Consider the following 17,427-nt stretch of genomic DNA (forward strand, 5'->3'; position numbering starts at 1 on the left):
CCTGGGTGGCTCAGTTGGTTGGGTGTCCAACTTCGGCTCAGGTCATGATCTCGCAGTCCGTGAGTTCAAGCCCCGCGTCGGGCTCTGTGCTTGACAGCTCAGAGCCTGGAGCCTGTTTCAGATTCTGTGTCTCTCTCTCTCTCTGACCCTCCCCCATTCATGCTCTGTCGCTCTCTGTCTCAAAAATAAATAAACGTTAAAAAAAATCTTAAAAAAAATAAAAAATAAATAAAAGTTAAAAAAATTTTTTTTAATTTAAATCGTGGTAAAATACACATAACATAAAATCTACCATCTTAAACATTTTTTTAAGTAAGCTCTACATGCAGCATGGGGCTCGAACTCATGACCCTGAGATCAAGAGTCAAATGCTCCACCTACTGAGCCAGCCAGGTGCCTTCCATCTTAAACATTTTTAACTGTACAATTCAGTAGTGTTAAAGTACATACACATTATTACACAGTCAATCTCCAGAACTCTTTTCATCTTGAAAAAGATGATGAAACTCTATATCCATTAAAGAGCAACTTCCTGTTTCCTCTTACCCCCAGTCCCTGGCAATCACGATTCTCCTTTCTGTCTCTATGAATCTGACTACTCTAGGTACTTCATATAGTGGAATCAAACATATTTTTCTTTCTATGACTGGCTTATTTCATTTAGCATAATATCTTCAATCTCACACATGTTGCAGCATATAAAAATTTCCTTCCTTTTTAAGGGTGAATAATGTTCCATTGTATAAATATATCACATTTTGTTTATCATTCCATCTCTTGATGGACACTTGGATTGCTCTGGCTATTGTAAAATAATGCTGTTATGAAACAGGTGTACAACTATCAATGTGAGACCCTGCTTTCATTTCTTTTGGGTATATATCCAGAAATGGAATTACTAGGTCACATGGTAATTACATTTTCCTTTTTTTTTTTTTTTTTTTTTTTTTTTTTTAGGAATTACCATACTGTTCCCATAGTGGCCACACCATTTTATATTCTGACCATTAGTGTACAAGGATTCTGATTTCTCTATATCTTCATCAACACTTGCTATTTTCTTTCTTTCTTTCTCTTTTTTCTTCCTCTCTCTCCCTCTCTCTCTCCTTCTTTCTTTTTTGATAGCAGCCATCTAATGAGGGTGAGGTATAGCTCATTGTGGTTTTAATTTGCATTTCCCTAGTGATTAGTGATGTTGAGCAGTTTTCCATGTGCTTGCTGGGTCATTTGCTTTGGAGAAATGTCTAGTCAACTCCTTTGCCCATTTTTTAATCAGTTGTTTTGCTGTTGTTGAGTTGTAGTTCTTTACATATTCTAAACATAATTCCACATCAGATATATGATTTGCAAATATCTTCTCCCACTCTGCAGGCTGCCTTTTTCTGGTTCATTGCTAAATCGCTTTAAATAACTGACTCTTTAAGACAAAAATAAATAAGAACAGTGCCATGTGGATTTACAATATATAGATGTAAAATGTATGACAAAAATAGCACAAAGGATGGGAGAGATAATGGAACTATACTGTTGCAAGGTTCTTAAACTCTAAGTGAAGTCCTATAATATTATTTGAAAATAGATTATAAATTAAAGACATGTATTGTAAACTCTAGAACAGTCACAAAAAACATAAACAAAGAATTAAACCTATAAGCCAATACTGAAGGTAAAATGAAGTCATAAAACACATTCAATTTCTGGCTCAACAAGAGCCAGAAAAAGAAAGAAAAAATAAGTAAAACAGAAAACTAATACCAAGATAGATTTAAACCCAACCATATTGATGATTACATTAAATGTAAATGGTATAAGATCTGCAATAAAAGGCAGACACAGCCAAACTGGATAAAAAAAGCAATACTCAGCTATGAACTATGTTCTGTCTACAAGAAACTCACTTTAATTGTGAAGACACAGTCAAACATAAAAGGACAGATTGTTGTAAACCAGCACCGAGACTCAACTTTTCTGAGGCTCAAGGGTATACACAAACATATGCTTCCCCCCACAACACACACAGAAGTAAAAGTATGGGAAACATATACCACAATGAAGCTAACTCTAAAAAGGCTGGAGTGGTTACATAAATATCAAACAAGGGAGATTTAAGAATAAGGAAAAAAAGGACAATTCAAAATAATGAAAGGATCTATTCACATCAAGGGAATATAATAATCCTAAATGTACATACACTAAATGTCACAGCTTCAAAATATGGGAAGCAAAAACTAATAAATGGAGACCTCAACATCTGTCAAGAACTGTTGGAAAATCAGTAAGGATATAAGAGACTTGAAAAACACTATCAACCAACGTAATCTAATTGCCATTTATAGAATACCCAATAACAGCAGAAAAATCTTCAAGTGCACACAGAATATTCACCAAAATAGACCATATTTTATCTTGTAACTCAGGTCTCAATCAACTTAAAAGTGTTAAAATCCTATGAAAACTATTTTCTGATCACAACAAAAATAAATTAGATATCTGTCACACACGGATATTTGGAACACCCTCAAATACTTGGAAATTAAGCTAAATTTCCAACACTTCAAAAGAAACCATGGGACAAAGTAGAAATCACAAGTAAAGTTAGAAAATATCTTTAACTCAATGAAACTAATAATACAATATCAAAATTTGTGGGATGTACCTGATGCAGTTTATAGAGGGAAATTTATAGCATGAAATCAAGGAAACAAATCAGTGGTCTAACCTTCTATCCCAAGAAACAAACAACAAATTAAATCCCAAATAAGTGTAAGGTAGGAAATAATAAAGATAAGAACAAAAAATAATGATTACAGTGAAAAAAAATACCAACAGAGAAAAATCAATGAACCCAAAAGCTAGTTCTGTGAGAACAATGAAAACAATAAAACTCTAACCAGAAAGACTAGTAAAAAAAAGGGAAAATATATAAATGATCAATATCAGGCGTATTATGCCAATACATTCAACAACTTAGAGGAAATCCACAAATTCCCTGTCAGGCACAAACTACCAAAGAAGAAATAGGAAAACCCAAATAGAAATAGAAAAGCTCCAGATATATTAAAGAAATGTAACTCTTTTTTTTTTTTAGAAATATAATTCTTTGGTTTTTTTTTGGTTTTGGTTTTTGAGAGAGAGAGTGCAAGCAGGAAAGGGGCAGAGGGAGAGAGAAAGAAAGAGAGAGAGAGAGAGAGAGAGAGAGAATATCTTAAGCAGGCTCCACACCTAGCGTGGAGCCCAATATGGAGTTTAATCCCAGGATCCTGGGATCATGACCTGAGATCAAGAGTCAGACACTCAACTGACTGAGCTACCCAGGTGCCCCTAGAAATGTAATTCTATGTTTTTTTATTAAAAAACTTCCCATAGGGGCGCCTGGGTGGCACAGTCGGTTAAGCGTCCGACTTCAGCCAGGTCACGATCTCGCGGTCTGTGAGTTTGAGCCCCGCGTCGGGCTCTGGTCTGATGGCTCAGAGCCTGGAGCCTGTTTCCGATTCTGTGTCTCCCTCTCTCTCTGCCCCTCCCCCGTTCATGCTCTGTCTCCCTCTGTCCCAAAAATAAATAAACGTTGAAAAAAAAAAATTAAAAAAAAAAACACACAAACTTCCCACAAGGGGATTTTCTTAACACAAAACCTAGGTAGCCCTAGATGTCTTTGCTGGTACATTCTATCAATCATTTAAAGAAAAATATTATCAATTCGATACAAAACTTTCAGGAAAGTGCAAATGAAGGAATATTTTCTCACTGATTCTATAATGTCAGCATTACTCTGATATCAAAACCAAAAACATTACAAAAAAACGACAGACCAATCTCTCATGAACAGAGAAAGAAAAATCCTTAATAAAACATTAGTGAATTAAATCCAGCAATATATAAAAGAGAATAATAAATTAGAATAAAATGAAGTTTATTCTAGTAATAAAAGGTTGGCTTAACATTAAAAAAATCAGTCAACGAAAAAAATCACTGTGATTCACTATATTAATAGATTAAAGAAGAAAAGCCATCTGGCCGTGTCAAAAGATGCAGAAAAGGAAGCATTTGACAAAATTTGACATTATTCATTATAAAAATTCTCAACAAACCAGAAATAGAAGAGAACTCCCTCTATCCTAAAAGGGTATCTATGAAAAACCTACAGCTAACACCATAATGGTAAAAGACTAAATGCCTTCCCCCTGAAATTGGAAACAAGTCACGGATATTCACTCTCACCTCATCTATTCAACACTGTATTGATCAGTGTAGCCAGTGCAATGAGGCAAGAAAAAGGAAAAAGAGGCAACCAGAATGGAAAGGAAGAAATAAAACTGTCCTTAATAGAAGACATGATTGTTGAGGTGCCTGGCTGGCTCAGTCAGCAGAGCATGTGACTCTTGATTTCAGGGTCATGAGTTCAAGCCCCACACTGGGCATGGAGCCTACTCAAAAAAAAAAAAAAAAGACATGAGTGTCTACGTATTGTGATATTAATGTGATATTAATGCAAGGACAGACATAAAGATCCATGAAATGGAATAAAAATTCCAGAAAGAGCCCCACATACATATGTTTGGCTGATTTTTAACAAATAGGCCAACGTAATTCAATGAAGAAAAAACAGTCTTCAACAAATGGTTCTGGAACAACTAAACATACATATGCAAAACTATATACAAGAATTAACTTGATATGAGTCATAGACCTAAATGTAAGAGCTAAACCTATAAAAATTCTAGAAGAAAACACAGGAAAAGACCTTTTGACTTTGGATTAGGGTAAGATTTCTTAGATAAACCACCAAAAGCAAAATCCATAAAAGAAAAAATTTATAAATTGGACTTCATCATGATTAAAAACTTCTGCTTTGTAAAAGATACTGTTAAGACAATGAAAAGGCGAGCCATAGGCTGTAAGAAAATATTTGCAAATCGCATGACAGAGGGCTTCAATCCAGAATATGTAAAGTTGTCTTACATTCAATAAGGAAACAACCAATTTACAAAATGACAAGAGCTTTGACAATTCCTCAAAGATAAAAGAATGCTAAATAAGCACATGAAAATGAAAATGAATATCATTAGTATTACTAAAATGCAAATTAAAACCACAGTGAGATATCACTAAATTTTAGAATAGCTAAAATTAAAAAGACTGATGGCAGAGATGTAGAGCACCTGGAACTCTTATACAACGATGGCAGGAAAGCAACATAGCACAGTCAATTTGGAAAACTCTTTGGCAATTCTTGGGGTGCCTGGGTGGCTCAGTCGGTTGAACATCCAACTCTTGATTTTGACTTAGGTCATGACACCATTCATGAGATCAAGCCCCACAACAGGCTCTGCGCTGACAGCGTGGAGCCTGCTTGGGATTCTCTCTCCCTCTCTCTCTGCCCCTCCTCCACTCACATTCTCTCCCTCTCAAAATAAATAAATAGACATTAAAAAAAAAAGTTTGGCAATTTCTTATAGAGTTAATGAGACATCCCATATACAAATTTTATGGTGGCTTTATTTATAATCACAAAAACTGGAATCTACCCAAATGTCTTTTGACTACTGAGTAGATATTTTTTATTGTTTATTCATTTTTAAACTTTTTAAAATGTTTATTCACTTTTGAGAGAGAGAGAGAGAGAGAGAGAGAGAGAGAGAGAGCGCGCACGCGGAGTGGGGGAGGGGCACCGGGAGAGGGAGACACAGAATCTGAAGTAGGCTCCAGGCTCCAAACTGTCAGCACAGAACCCAACGTGGGGCTCGAACTCATAGACTGCGAGATCATGACCTGAGCCAAAGTTGGACACTTAACTGACTGAGCCACCCAGGCGCCCCTCAACTATTGACTAGATAAACAGACTGTTGTATCCATACGATGGAATACCATTCAGCAATAAAAAAGAACAACTGATACATACATGTATGAACCTCAAATGCATTAGAGTGAATGAAAGAGGCACACTCAAAAGGCTTCATACTATATGATTCCATGAATGTAACATTCTGAAAATGCTACAGGAACAGAAAACTGTTCAGTGGTTGCCAGGGGTTGGGGGTTAGGGGAGAGGTTAACTACAAAGCAGCACAAGGGAACTTTCAGGAGGTGATGATGGGAATGCTCTACTGGACTGCTGTGGTTACTCAAAGGTGTGCATTTACCAAAACCCCTACAACTACACCAAAAAGTAAGTTTTGCTGCATGTAAATTAAACTTCAATAAGTCTTACTTTTGAAAAAATTATTATACATCCATATAATCATGTTATGCAAGCATTAAATGAATAAGATTACCATGTATGCTGGTAATAGGATTATCTCTAACATATATTTTGTTAGGAGTAAAAAGCAAGATACAAAACAATAAATACATGATATTTCTATTTATATTACCCAGGCTGTCTGGGTAATATTGGCTATCTCTGGGGATCTAGAGTGAGAGCATATACCCTTTTGCACATTTTCAGTTATTATTTTTTTGACCGTATGCTTGCATTACTTTCAATTATAAAAAGTAAAGGGGTGCCTGGGTGGCTCAGTCGGTTGAGCATCCGACTTCGGCTCAGGTCATGATTTCATGGTTCATGAATTCTAGCCCCACATCAGGCTCACTGCCGTCAGTGTGGAGCCTGCTTCAGATCCTCTGTCCCCCACTCTCTCTATCCCTCCCCCAATGGTGCTCTCTATCTCAAAAGTAAACAAACATTTTAAAATATATATAAATAAAAAAAGAAAAAGTAAAAACAAAACAAAACAAAACCCAACACCTATATCCAGGTCAAGGAAAACTCGTAGGTGTCTGGCCCAAGGCACTGAGTCAAGTAGACCTAAGAAAAGATGTATAAGAATATGGAACATAATACCAGACACTTACGAGGTGCTCAATAAATAGCTGGGGGAAGAAAAATATTTGGAAGCAAGTCAGAAGGCAGACCCTAGACAAAGAGATCTCTATCTGAACACCAGATATTCAGCAGAGCCCCTGTTTTAGACAAGGAGCTTCCATCACTCCCATTAGAAAAAGAAAAGGAGCATAAAAACCACATATTCTGGATCTACTTTGGGGCAAGTTGTTTCTTGTCCCATACACGTTGTATGCCCTAACCTTAGCCTTCTCAGGGATGGGATGTAAGCCCTTCCCCCAGTGAACAGACCCTACCCCAGGAGGCCACCCCAAGGGCTTCCCCTGTGGTCCAAGTGCTACATCCCCACTACCAGAGGGTCCTGAGCAGCCTTTCCTCCAGCTCCTCTAAGTCAGACACTCCGATAACTTTCTGAAGGAACAAAATGACCTTGGTAGTCTCACTACACTCCAGACTGCAGACAAGCCCATCTTGGCACATCAGGTCCTTCTCCACACTGTAGCTTCATGGAAAGAAAACTCAAGAGGAAAAGGCAGATATGCAAGCAAGGCCCCTCAGCAGAATGTGGTCAAAGAAACTCCCAGGGTTTGGCACAGTTTCTTCCAGCAAGCTTGGTTATCAGGAAATCAGGAACTCCAGAATGCAAAACGGACAAAGAGAGAAGGTGCCAGAACAGCCAGGCCAGGCTCAGAAACCTCTCTTTGTTCCCTGCTTTATTTGGATATGCTTCCCTGAAGCCACGTAGTTTTGATGCTATGACTTGGAACTTCTATGCTGAGGAGGCTTATCTGGCTGCTTCTGGGTACCTGGCTTCCAAGGAGTGCCACGCAGGTTCTACCTGTCCCCTCCCCTCCACAGAAACAGGCTGTGCTGGCAGGTGCAAGCTCCAGAGACAGGACGGGGGTAAGGTATAGCAAGGGCACAGAGTGGGACTGGGGTAGGAACCAACCCGAAACAAGTCCTCTCCAGGCACCCACAGACTCAAGGACACAGGGCAGTAAGTTACATCAGAATTTCGCTTTCTCAGAGCACATCACTTGCACAGCATAGAGTTTCTGACTCCTGGGCCATGGACCAGGCTGTCTGGGCAGTGGGAAGAAATAGGAACACTTACCGAGGAAAGATGGCAGTCATCAAGGCTGAAGCATAGCCAGGCTTGCAAGCTCCCTCTGAAAAGTTTGCGTATTTGGTGGCTAATTCAGCAGGCCTATGGGAAGAAAAGGAAAGTCACAGCTTGCCAGGCACTGAGCAGTCAGTGGGGTATTAGTTCTTAAAGAGCTGTAGCTGTTTGAACCTTGAATAACGCTTCATTCTCTACAATCAGCCTTTCAGCCCCTTTTCCACACCAAGGCTTCGGGGCGGGGGGGGGGGGGGGTGGATGAGGAACCCAAACCAAAAATTCTAAAGGAATATAGGTAGATAAATTAGCAAGGCCGCTGTACAGAATTTGGCAAAAGGAACTTGCTGGGTTTTGCAGCAAGCTTAATACCAAGGAAATCACGAACTCCATCCAGGCTCCCAGACTAGAAATATGGAGCCTGCAGACCTAGGGAGAGAGCTGCCCAGGCTTTCACAGTCACAGGCACCTGCCCTTTCAGGCTTCATTGTGGGGTTGTACATGCCCAGCCGCACCTGCCTCTACTCTCTCCACATATACTATGATCCCGCCAGTGGGAAGCACTCTCAGTATCCTGAATATAGGGCAAATATATGTTGGGACTATTGCTGTAACCGTTAGATGTTTAGTTGAGGATGCTCTGCTGCTCTCCTATTCTCTTTGCCCAGAATGTTCCTCCTTGTCCTTCTCCACCTGGCTATGCCGACTGGTCCTTCACAACTAAGCTTAGGTCTCAGCTTCACTGGGAGTAACTCCCTAGCCCCCAGGTTGGGCTAAGTGCCTCTTCTGTGCTCCACAGTCTGTCCCCCGTCACCCACATTACATGCTTATCCCCAGAGGCACTTGCCATACTATACTGTAACTGTTGGTAGTTTGTCTCCCTCATCATACTGTGAACTCCCAAGGTCAGAGTCTGATTTAACCCTGCATCCCCAGTACCTTGTGCAGAGATGGGCCCACAGAAGATGCCTATAATTTTCTGAAGGAACAAAATGACTCTGATAGTCTCATTGCACTTGTACTGAAAACAAGACAGTCTTGAGAGCCCACAAGCCCTCTAGAGTGTTTGCTGCATATCTGCTGAAAATTTTTTCAGAAGACCTGTGTGTTCCAGCCCCGGCTTTGTTGCTGTGTGACTGTAGTCGAGTCACTTCATGTCTTTGGGCTTCAGTGCCCTTATGTGTTCGATGTGGGGCTAGAGTCACCGCCTTGCCACCAAAATCCGTGCCGGTGCAGTCTAGAGAAAACCGCCGTGGAAGAACAGGACACATTCATCGACTGCTGAGGCTGGCGGCCCTGCATGCCGGGGCACCTGAGAGAGCCCTGGCTGGCTGCCAGTTCCCAGGCCCAACCTCCCCCGCCTCCACCCTTGGGCCTGCTGCCAACATGCTGGTGCCCAGCTGCTCTACTGTGCTGGGGCCCCCCGTGGTAGGTCTTCCCTCGGGGCTGCTGCAGGAACTGGGTGGGGCAGGCCTGGGGGGAAGGGGGCTGGCGCCTATACTAGACAGCCAGAAACGATGATGCCACTGCCTAGCATGTGTCATGTGTGATTCACTCCCGTGCCCCTGCGGGCCTAGCCCAGGGCCTTGCACAGAGTAATTGCTCACTGAATTTAGACAAACCCATCTGTATCCGTGTGCATTTCTTCTGGAAATCTACAATTTTTTTTAGCATTTCCTACCAGTGAAATGTAAAGCCTGAAATGCAAATACAAATGCTGAGTAATAAGCCAGAGTCGAGACTTTATTTGGTAGGCAAAAGAAAAGTCAGAGGTTTAATAAGAGAATTTACGTAACAGTATTTTCTTATATAAACAACTGTATTTCCGAAACAAAACAGAAACTTCAGTATACTTCGTGAACTTGCGGAAAGCTCTGAGACTAGGTGTAGTGACTGAAAGACAGATTTTTTTCAATTACGTCTTTAACAGCCATGTGAGTACGTGCTATTAGCTATCCACTTACACGTGAGCCCAGAAAGAGAAAGAGACTTATCCAAGATCCTATAGCTAGTAAGTGGTAGACATCAGTAAAGAAGCTCTTCACATGGAAGTACCACCAGTGCGGATCGTGGTAAGGGTTATCACAGAGGGAAGCACAGAGTCCAGGGACAGCACATAAGTGGTGAGTGCCAATGGACAGGGGTAGAGAAGAGGGTCAAGAAAGCCTCACACAGCTCTCCAACAGCGTGTCTACAAGCAGTGAGGTGTTGTGAGTCTCCCAATCCCCCACTCTCTGTGTCCTGCCTTGTAGCAGAGGATTCCTGTGCTCTTCCTGAATTCCAGAAAGTTTCACACTGAGGACGAGAGACGGACAGCAGCTGCCCCTCTAACACGGTGTACCACAGACACAGATATACAACAACAGATAAACCTTTGAACCCATCTTTCCTCTCTCTGGCTTACGTCGTCCACCTCTGGCAAGGTGCTTCTGGAATAAGGGCTATGGGCAGTCCAAGATCCATGGACTCAGGTAATCTATCATGGAAAAGAGGGGGGCACCGGCCAGCTGGAGCACAAGGAAGCCAGAACCTAGCCCGGAACGCTCTTCCCATGACAGTGTAAGGTAGTCAGATGTCAAGGATGAGCACCTCTAAATCAACCCCCCCCACCTCCATTTAGAAAGCAACAGTAACTTCTAAAACATACAGCCCTGGGGACAGGGGGCCATGTCAAGTTATTACCAAATTAAAATGCCTTAGCAATGGCCTCCTGACTATCCCAGTGGGAGAAGAATAGGGGGAGTGTTGGGGATTCTGAGTCATACAGCAGGCTGGGACCTCTGGGGCAGTTAGCGGTCAAAACCACCAAGATTAACAGTCGCCAACTCCCTCAGGCCAGAATGGTTAGTTTCTCTAAGGCACTCACACTCCAAATGCCAGGAGGCCCCCACAGATGTCTGATCAAATCATTCAGCCCTTGTTCCTCTCAAACTCTGCAGCTGGCCTTTCATTTTGGGAGATTTAGCATTTCAACCAGTAAGAGCACCCATTGTCCTGCAAACGTGACGACCAAGCCCCTGGGGTGAAGAGGGTAAACCACTGTACTCAAGAGGAAATCCAGATGGACAGACTGGAACCCAAAAGAAGGAACCAAACATCCACTCCCCTGCTTCACCCCAGAGCATGGAGTTTAAGGATCAGGCCAAGCAAAGGGTTGTAAATGAGAAGAGCGTAGGATCTGGGATCAGAGACTTCAGTGTCCAGGGGACACTGGCAAGTTGTGTGACCTTGGGCAATGATGAAACTCTGATTCTCAGCTTTCTCGTCTGCAAATGGGAACCACTCACTTCCCAGGGATCTTGGGAGGATGTGGCGAGAAAGTGCACGTGAAGGGGCTGGCTGTCCTACAGAGTGCCACACAAAATGTTATGTGAAAGATGAGATGCCAGAGACAGGCATCGGATCATGGAGGCTTTGAACACTTGGCTCTAGTTTGAATTCTGAGGTAGGGGAGGGTCACTGAAGGATTCCCAGAGGGCAAGTGCCCAGACCATCATGTGCATTTTTAAGGATCAATGTTTGGGAGGCGAGGAGGCAGCGAGCGGCTGAAAGGAGAAGTCCAGGAGACAAGAACACTAATCTGGAGAGAGTGCTCTCTCAGTTGCCTAGAGGAGGAAGCGTCTCAAGAAGGACACAGGAACCAACCGAGTGCAACACAGTGGGAGGCCTGGTGAGGTGTGGCCACTGGATCAACAGCTGGCTCTGGCAACAGGGAGGTTACTCTTGACCTTGACAAAAGCTGGTTCACTGGAGAGTGGGGGTGAAATGCTGATTTCATTGGGTTTAAGAGAACACAGAAAAAGTGGAGTCATGGAATACAGACTACTATTTTTAGGAGTTTTGCTATAATGGAAGACAGAGAAATGGGGCAATCGCTGGAGGGAAGAAGCAGGGAGAGACGTTTTTGAGTTAGAAATTAGCTTAGCACGTTTGTAAGCTGGCTGGAATAAGAGGGAAATTCCTGATGTGATAGAGAGAGGATGGCCATAGGAGAAATGTCCTAGAAGAGGTGAGAGGGGAAAGGACCTAATACAGAAGTAAGAGGGTTGGCCTTCCTCTGCTCGCCCTGCCCTGCCCTGCCCGGCCCTGGCCCATGACTACCTCTTTATCTTGCAACACTCAGTTTAAGCACCACCCCTTTATGAAACTTTGTAAAAATTTTTTCCCCTCCCTGGCAGAACCAACCTACCTGCCTGTGGACCCCATTTCGCTTTGCTGACTTTCACCTTAGCTCGCTCACTTGTTCCCACACTCTTCTCTCCCTTCCTCCTTCTCATTCATTCATGCATGCATGCATGTAACAAATATTTAGAGGCGAAAGAGACACTCTGCTTGGATTTGTAACCTGGCTCTATCCCTTCCTCGCTGTTTGACTTTGGGCATGTTATTTAATTGCTCTGTGCCTTAACTTCCACATCTTGAAAAACTGGGATTATACTCATACAATTGTACTGAGAATTATGTTAAGAATAAAGTGTGTTTAACTAACTAGAATTAAAAAAAAAAAAAAAAAAAAGACATGACAGGTGTACCTGGGTGGCTTGGTCGGTTAAGCATCTAGCTCTTGGTTTCAGCTCAGGTCATGATCTCATGGTTCATGAATTCAAGCCCAGCACTGGGCTCTGCGCTGGCAGGAGGAAGCCTGCTTCAGATTCTCTCTCTCTTTCTCTCTCTGCCCCTCCCCCACTTGTGCGCGCGCGTGCTCTCTCTCTCTCTCTCTCTCTCTCTCAAAATAAATAAACTTAATGGGGCGCCTGGGTGGCGCAGTTGGTTAAGCGGCCGACTTCAGCCAGGTCACGATCTCGCGGTCCGTGAGTTCGAGCCCCGCATTGGGCTCTGGGCTGATGGCTCAGAGCCTGGAGCCTGTTTCCGATTCTGTGTCTCCCTCTCTCTCTGCCCCTCGCCCATTCATGCTCTGTCTCTCTCTGTCCCAAAAATAAATAAACGTTGAAAAAAAAAATTAAAAAAAAAATAAATAAACTTAAAAAAAAAGACATGACAAATAAATACAAAAACAAAACAACAACAAAAAAATAAATTGCATCCAGGTCTTTGCGTAGCTTAATGTCCATTTGTTTTAATCACTGAATATTATTTAATTGTATGGATGCCCCACACTTCATGTATCCATTCACCTTGACAGATATCTTGGCTCCTTCCAGTTTTTGATGATTTTGAATAAAATTGCTATAGTTATTTATATTTTAAAAAAGATAATAAAGTGCTTACTACAATGCCAAGGCACTTGGTTTTCTCTCAATACATGTTAACTGTAACAGCCTTGCTGTTGTTGTGTTCCAGACACTGGCCTGGATTAGGGATGCAATGATGACTAAAACCTGGTTATAGCCTAGCATTGACCACACTAAAGAGTAACTATCCATTTAAATGATCTTTCTCTCGTACAGCACGAAAACTGAGTGTGGTGCATGGCACAGAGTACCATGCATATTGGACTGAACTCAACTGATTACTTTGACAACTGGAAGGTTAATTAATAAAAAGTGGGGGGGAAGCGGTGGTGATGGCTGGGGGAAATGGAGATGGGACTTTGAGGGTTCTTCCTAGGCCTCTATATTCCAGTCAATGATCTAATTTCTAGAACCCTCCCAGAAAGGACTGAAATCAGATCAGCCCCCTACTATGTCTCTTCCTTCATTCAGACACTAGTTCACTGATGTAGAGTACAGGAACTGGCCGTGAAAATGAAACAAGACCACATAGAGAACACTCAACACAATGCCTGACAAGGAACAGTTAATAAATACTAATGTCCTTTCATGCAAGCATAGTTATTTAATCAAAGCTGGCCAACATTACTGTTGGAGGACTTGCACGAACACACAGATGAGAACCCTCAGCCCAGGGTGGGTCCCACCACTGCTTCTTCAATACTCTCTTCTCTGACCTTCCTGATGATGCATTTCTCCATTTACTAAAGGGTTGTTCCTGGAACAGGACTTGGGAAATGGCAGAAGCAGCTTAGATTAGTTTTAGTAATCCTATTCTGTCATTAAACATTTTCATTTTTATTTTTTTCTGAAGTAGACTTCATGTAACGAAGGGTACTTAATACTGCCACAGATCCTTTCAAGCTCCAAGATGGAAACTTTTCTCCTTAAGGACAATTTCTATCTCCTCTGACTACCTCTTCTGTCTGACTCCGTTATTATGGATCTGCTGGCTCTTCCTACATTATCATTAGTCTCTTCATTTACCCACATTCGGGAGTTGTGGATCCATCCTTCCCTGGGCATCACCAACCCTCTGCTCTTGTGAACTCCCAATGCAGACCAGGGCTTCCATATAGTTTCTGCCCCACTTACGGTGACCTATAATAAACTTGGCAGCACTGGCTTATGTCTCTTTCATCACGTTAAGGCAGAGGGACTGCTTCATCTGAGCCATGTGGAATTTGCGGTATTTCTCAGCTCTAGAGGACCTGCCTTTCAGCTCTTGCTACTTACTGTGCACCGTAATACCTTTTCAACACACCAGGCCGCTCTGCTGTTTGATCAGTGACTCTGGAGCTGACATAACTGCAGTTTATTTTTGTCTCCAGGATCTTGTCATTTATGTCATTTTGGCTGGGAAGACGTCCTCCAGTAATCTCTTGCAAACGCGTTAGCCTGAGCTGTATAGGCAATGCTCACAGAGACTCTCCGTCAGGGATCTATTGGAAATGCTCCAATTCAATTTTGTTTCTACATTTCATTTATTTGAAAAAACAAACAAACAAACAACCACATCCTCTTTAAGGATGGTAGTGGAAAGAACATGGAAACTAACATTTATTGAGCACAAGCCATGTGCTAATAGTTGACCTAGTTATTTAATTTAGCTTTACAATAATCCTCTAAAGCAGTACAGCCCTTAGATCCAGGCATGAGTCCAAAAGAAGACATGGTTGGAAGATGTGCTGTTCTATTTTTAACACTATAAAATTTCAAATGATAAATTTTGATAGGGTTTACACTGAAACTGTTGATTGCTTTGGGTAGTCGACATTTTAACAATATTAATTCTTCCAATCCAAGAGCATGTAATACCTTTGCATTTATTTGTGTCTACTTCAACTTCTTTCATCTAAGTCTTATAGTCTTCAGTGTACAGGTCTTTCACCTCCTTGGTTAAATTTATTTCTAGGTATTTTATTCTTTGAGGCAACCGTAAATGGACTTTGAAGGAATTTCTCTTACTGATAGTTATTGCTGCATAAAAATGCAACTGATTTTGTGTATTAATTTTGTATCCTGCACCTTTACTGAGTTTGTGTATTAGTTCTAACAGTTTTCTGGTGGACTCTTCAGGATCTTTTCCATATAATATCATGTCATCTGCAAATACAGACAGTTTCACTTCTTCCTTTCTGATGTGGATGCCTTTATTTCTTTTTCTTGCTTGTTTTGGCTAGGTCCTCAAATAGTATGATGAAGAAAAATGGTGGGAATGGATATCCTTGTCTTCTTCCTGATCTTAAAGGAAAAGCTTTCAGCTTCTTATTGTTGAGTATGGTGTTAGCTGTGGGCTTGTCATTTATGGCCTTCATTTTGTTGAGGTAAATTCCCTCTATACTCACTTTTTTGAGAGCTTTTATTATGAATGAATGTTGAAATTTGTCAAATGCCTTTTCTGCATCTATTGGGATGATCATTTAATTTTTATCCTTCATTTTGTTACTGTGGTATATCACACTAATTGATTTGCGATGGTAAACCATCCTTGCATCCCTGGAATAAATCCCATTTAGTCATGGTGTGTGATCCTTTCAATGTATTGTTGAATTTAGTTTGCTAAAATTTTGTTGAGGATTTTTGCATCTATGTTCGCAAGGAAAATTGGCCTGTAATTTTCTCTTCTTGTAGTGTCTTTGTCTGGTTTTGATATCAGGGTAATACTGGCCTCATAAAATGAGTTCGGAAGTGTTCCCCACCCCCTCTAGTTTTCGGAAAAGTTTGAGAAGAATTGATATGAATTCTTCTTTCGATGTTTGGTAGAATTCGCCAGTGAAGCCATTTGATCCTGGACTTTTGTTTTCTGGGAGTTTTTGATGACCAATTCAATCTCCTTACTAGCAATTGGTCTGTTCAGATTTTCTATTTCTCCGTGATTCAGTCCTGATAGGTTCAAATGATAAACTTAACATGACTAGAAAACTAACTGCAATTCACATTTCCCCTGCATACTCTGGGTAAGACTTGCATTTGTGGCCACTGTCAACAAAGCACAGTCACAACCTTTGAGAGTCAATGGAAGCCAGTATTCACAGGCAGCACAAAGGATAAAGATAATGAAGCATCATGAGTAATGATATAACTAGCATGACATAAATGGTACTGGAGAACTGAAGTGAAAGAAGATCTATACTGTTTCCATTCTATTTTTTTTAATTTTTAAATGTTTATGCATTTTTGAGAGAGACAGACAGACAGAGAGAGCGAGCAGAGGAGGGTTAGAGAGAGAGGGAGACACAGAATCTGAAGCAGGCTCCAGGCTCCAAGCTGTCAGCATAGAGCTCGACTTGGGGCTCAAACCCATGGACCGCAAGATCATGACCTGAGATGGTCGGAAGCTTAACCGACTGAGCCACCCAGGCGCCCCTATACCATTCTATAAAACAGGTTTCAGACAGCCATGGCTACTATGAATAGTAACAGTATTATTAGCTTTTTCTTGTGGGAGATGTGAATTAGCCAGGAATGATGCAATGGACGAAGATACACGAAGAGATGTTCCTGAACCTGAACAGAAAGAGATGGTGTCTGATACTATGAAGAACTGTCATGTATACTGATTAGGTAATAACAAATACATAAGTATCTCCTTTCCCCATTGTTCTAAATCCTCATCAGTAAATCAATATATTTCACATGGACCCATCAACATGTTTATACACCAAAGGCATTACAAAAAATATTTAGCCAGGGCTCTGCACACCCTTAGAGAAGCCCTACTTTAAGTATTATTCTCATTTTTGACAAGACAAACTGACTCTAAAATCCATTCTCTGCTCTCACCAAAGCCCTTGCCTTCTTTGGTATAAAGTGCAATGGGCATAAAGGTAAAAAGACTTGAGTTTAAGTAACAAGCTCTTCACTTACTAGCTGTGTAACCTCAGGTAGGTAATCGGTTTCCTTAACTCTTGTAATAGCTGTAATAATACATATTTTATAGAGTTGATGGAAAGATCAAATGATTTCCTGCAACAACGTATGTCAGAGCATTCTTTGAAAGGTTATACAAATGTGAGTTACTGTTCCTACTGTTGTAATACTTGATTTCTGTTTTTACTACTTCTAGATCATCTGAATTAGTATCATTTCACTAATCTAATGATGAAAAATTGTTCCTTTTATTTTTCTTACTTGGATTATTTTCTTCAACTTACTTGGCTGTCTCCAAACTTCTGCAAATAGGTAGGGGTGTGCAGGTGTGTGTGTGTGTGTGTGTGTGTGTGTGTGTGTGTGCA

General features: G+C 41.2%; 1 protein-coding gene across 2 annotated transcripts in view; it reads right to left on the bottom strand.

The window, feature by feature from the left end:
- Window positions 1-17,427, bottom strand: part of ST3GAL3 (ST3 beta-galactoside alpha-2,3-sialyltransferase 3) — a 202,244-nt gene that overhangs the window by 69,085 nt on the left and 115,732 nt on the right. For both annotated transcript variants that reach the window (XM_047872067.1, XM_047872068.1), the window contains exon 5: window positions 7,956-8,048. In XM_047872067.1, the coding sequence (XP_047728023.1) occupies window positions 7,956-8,048 (93 nt within the window). The remainder of the gene's footprint in view (window positions 1-7,955; window positions 8,049-17,427) is intronic.

Source organism: Prionailurus viverrinus, chromosome C1 (genome assembly GCF_022837055.1).
Source record: "Prionailurus viverrinus isolate Anna chromosome C1, UM_Priviv_1.0, whole genome shotgun sequence".
Taxonomy (NCBI): Eukaryota; Metazoa; Chordata; class Mammalia; order Carnivora; family Felidae; genus Prionailurus; species Prionailurus viverrinus.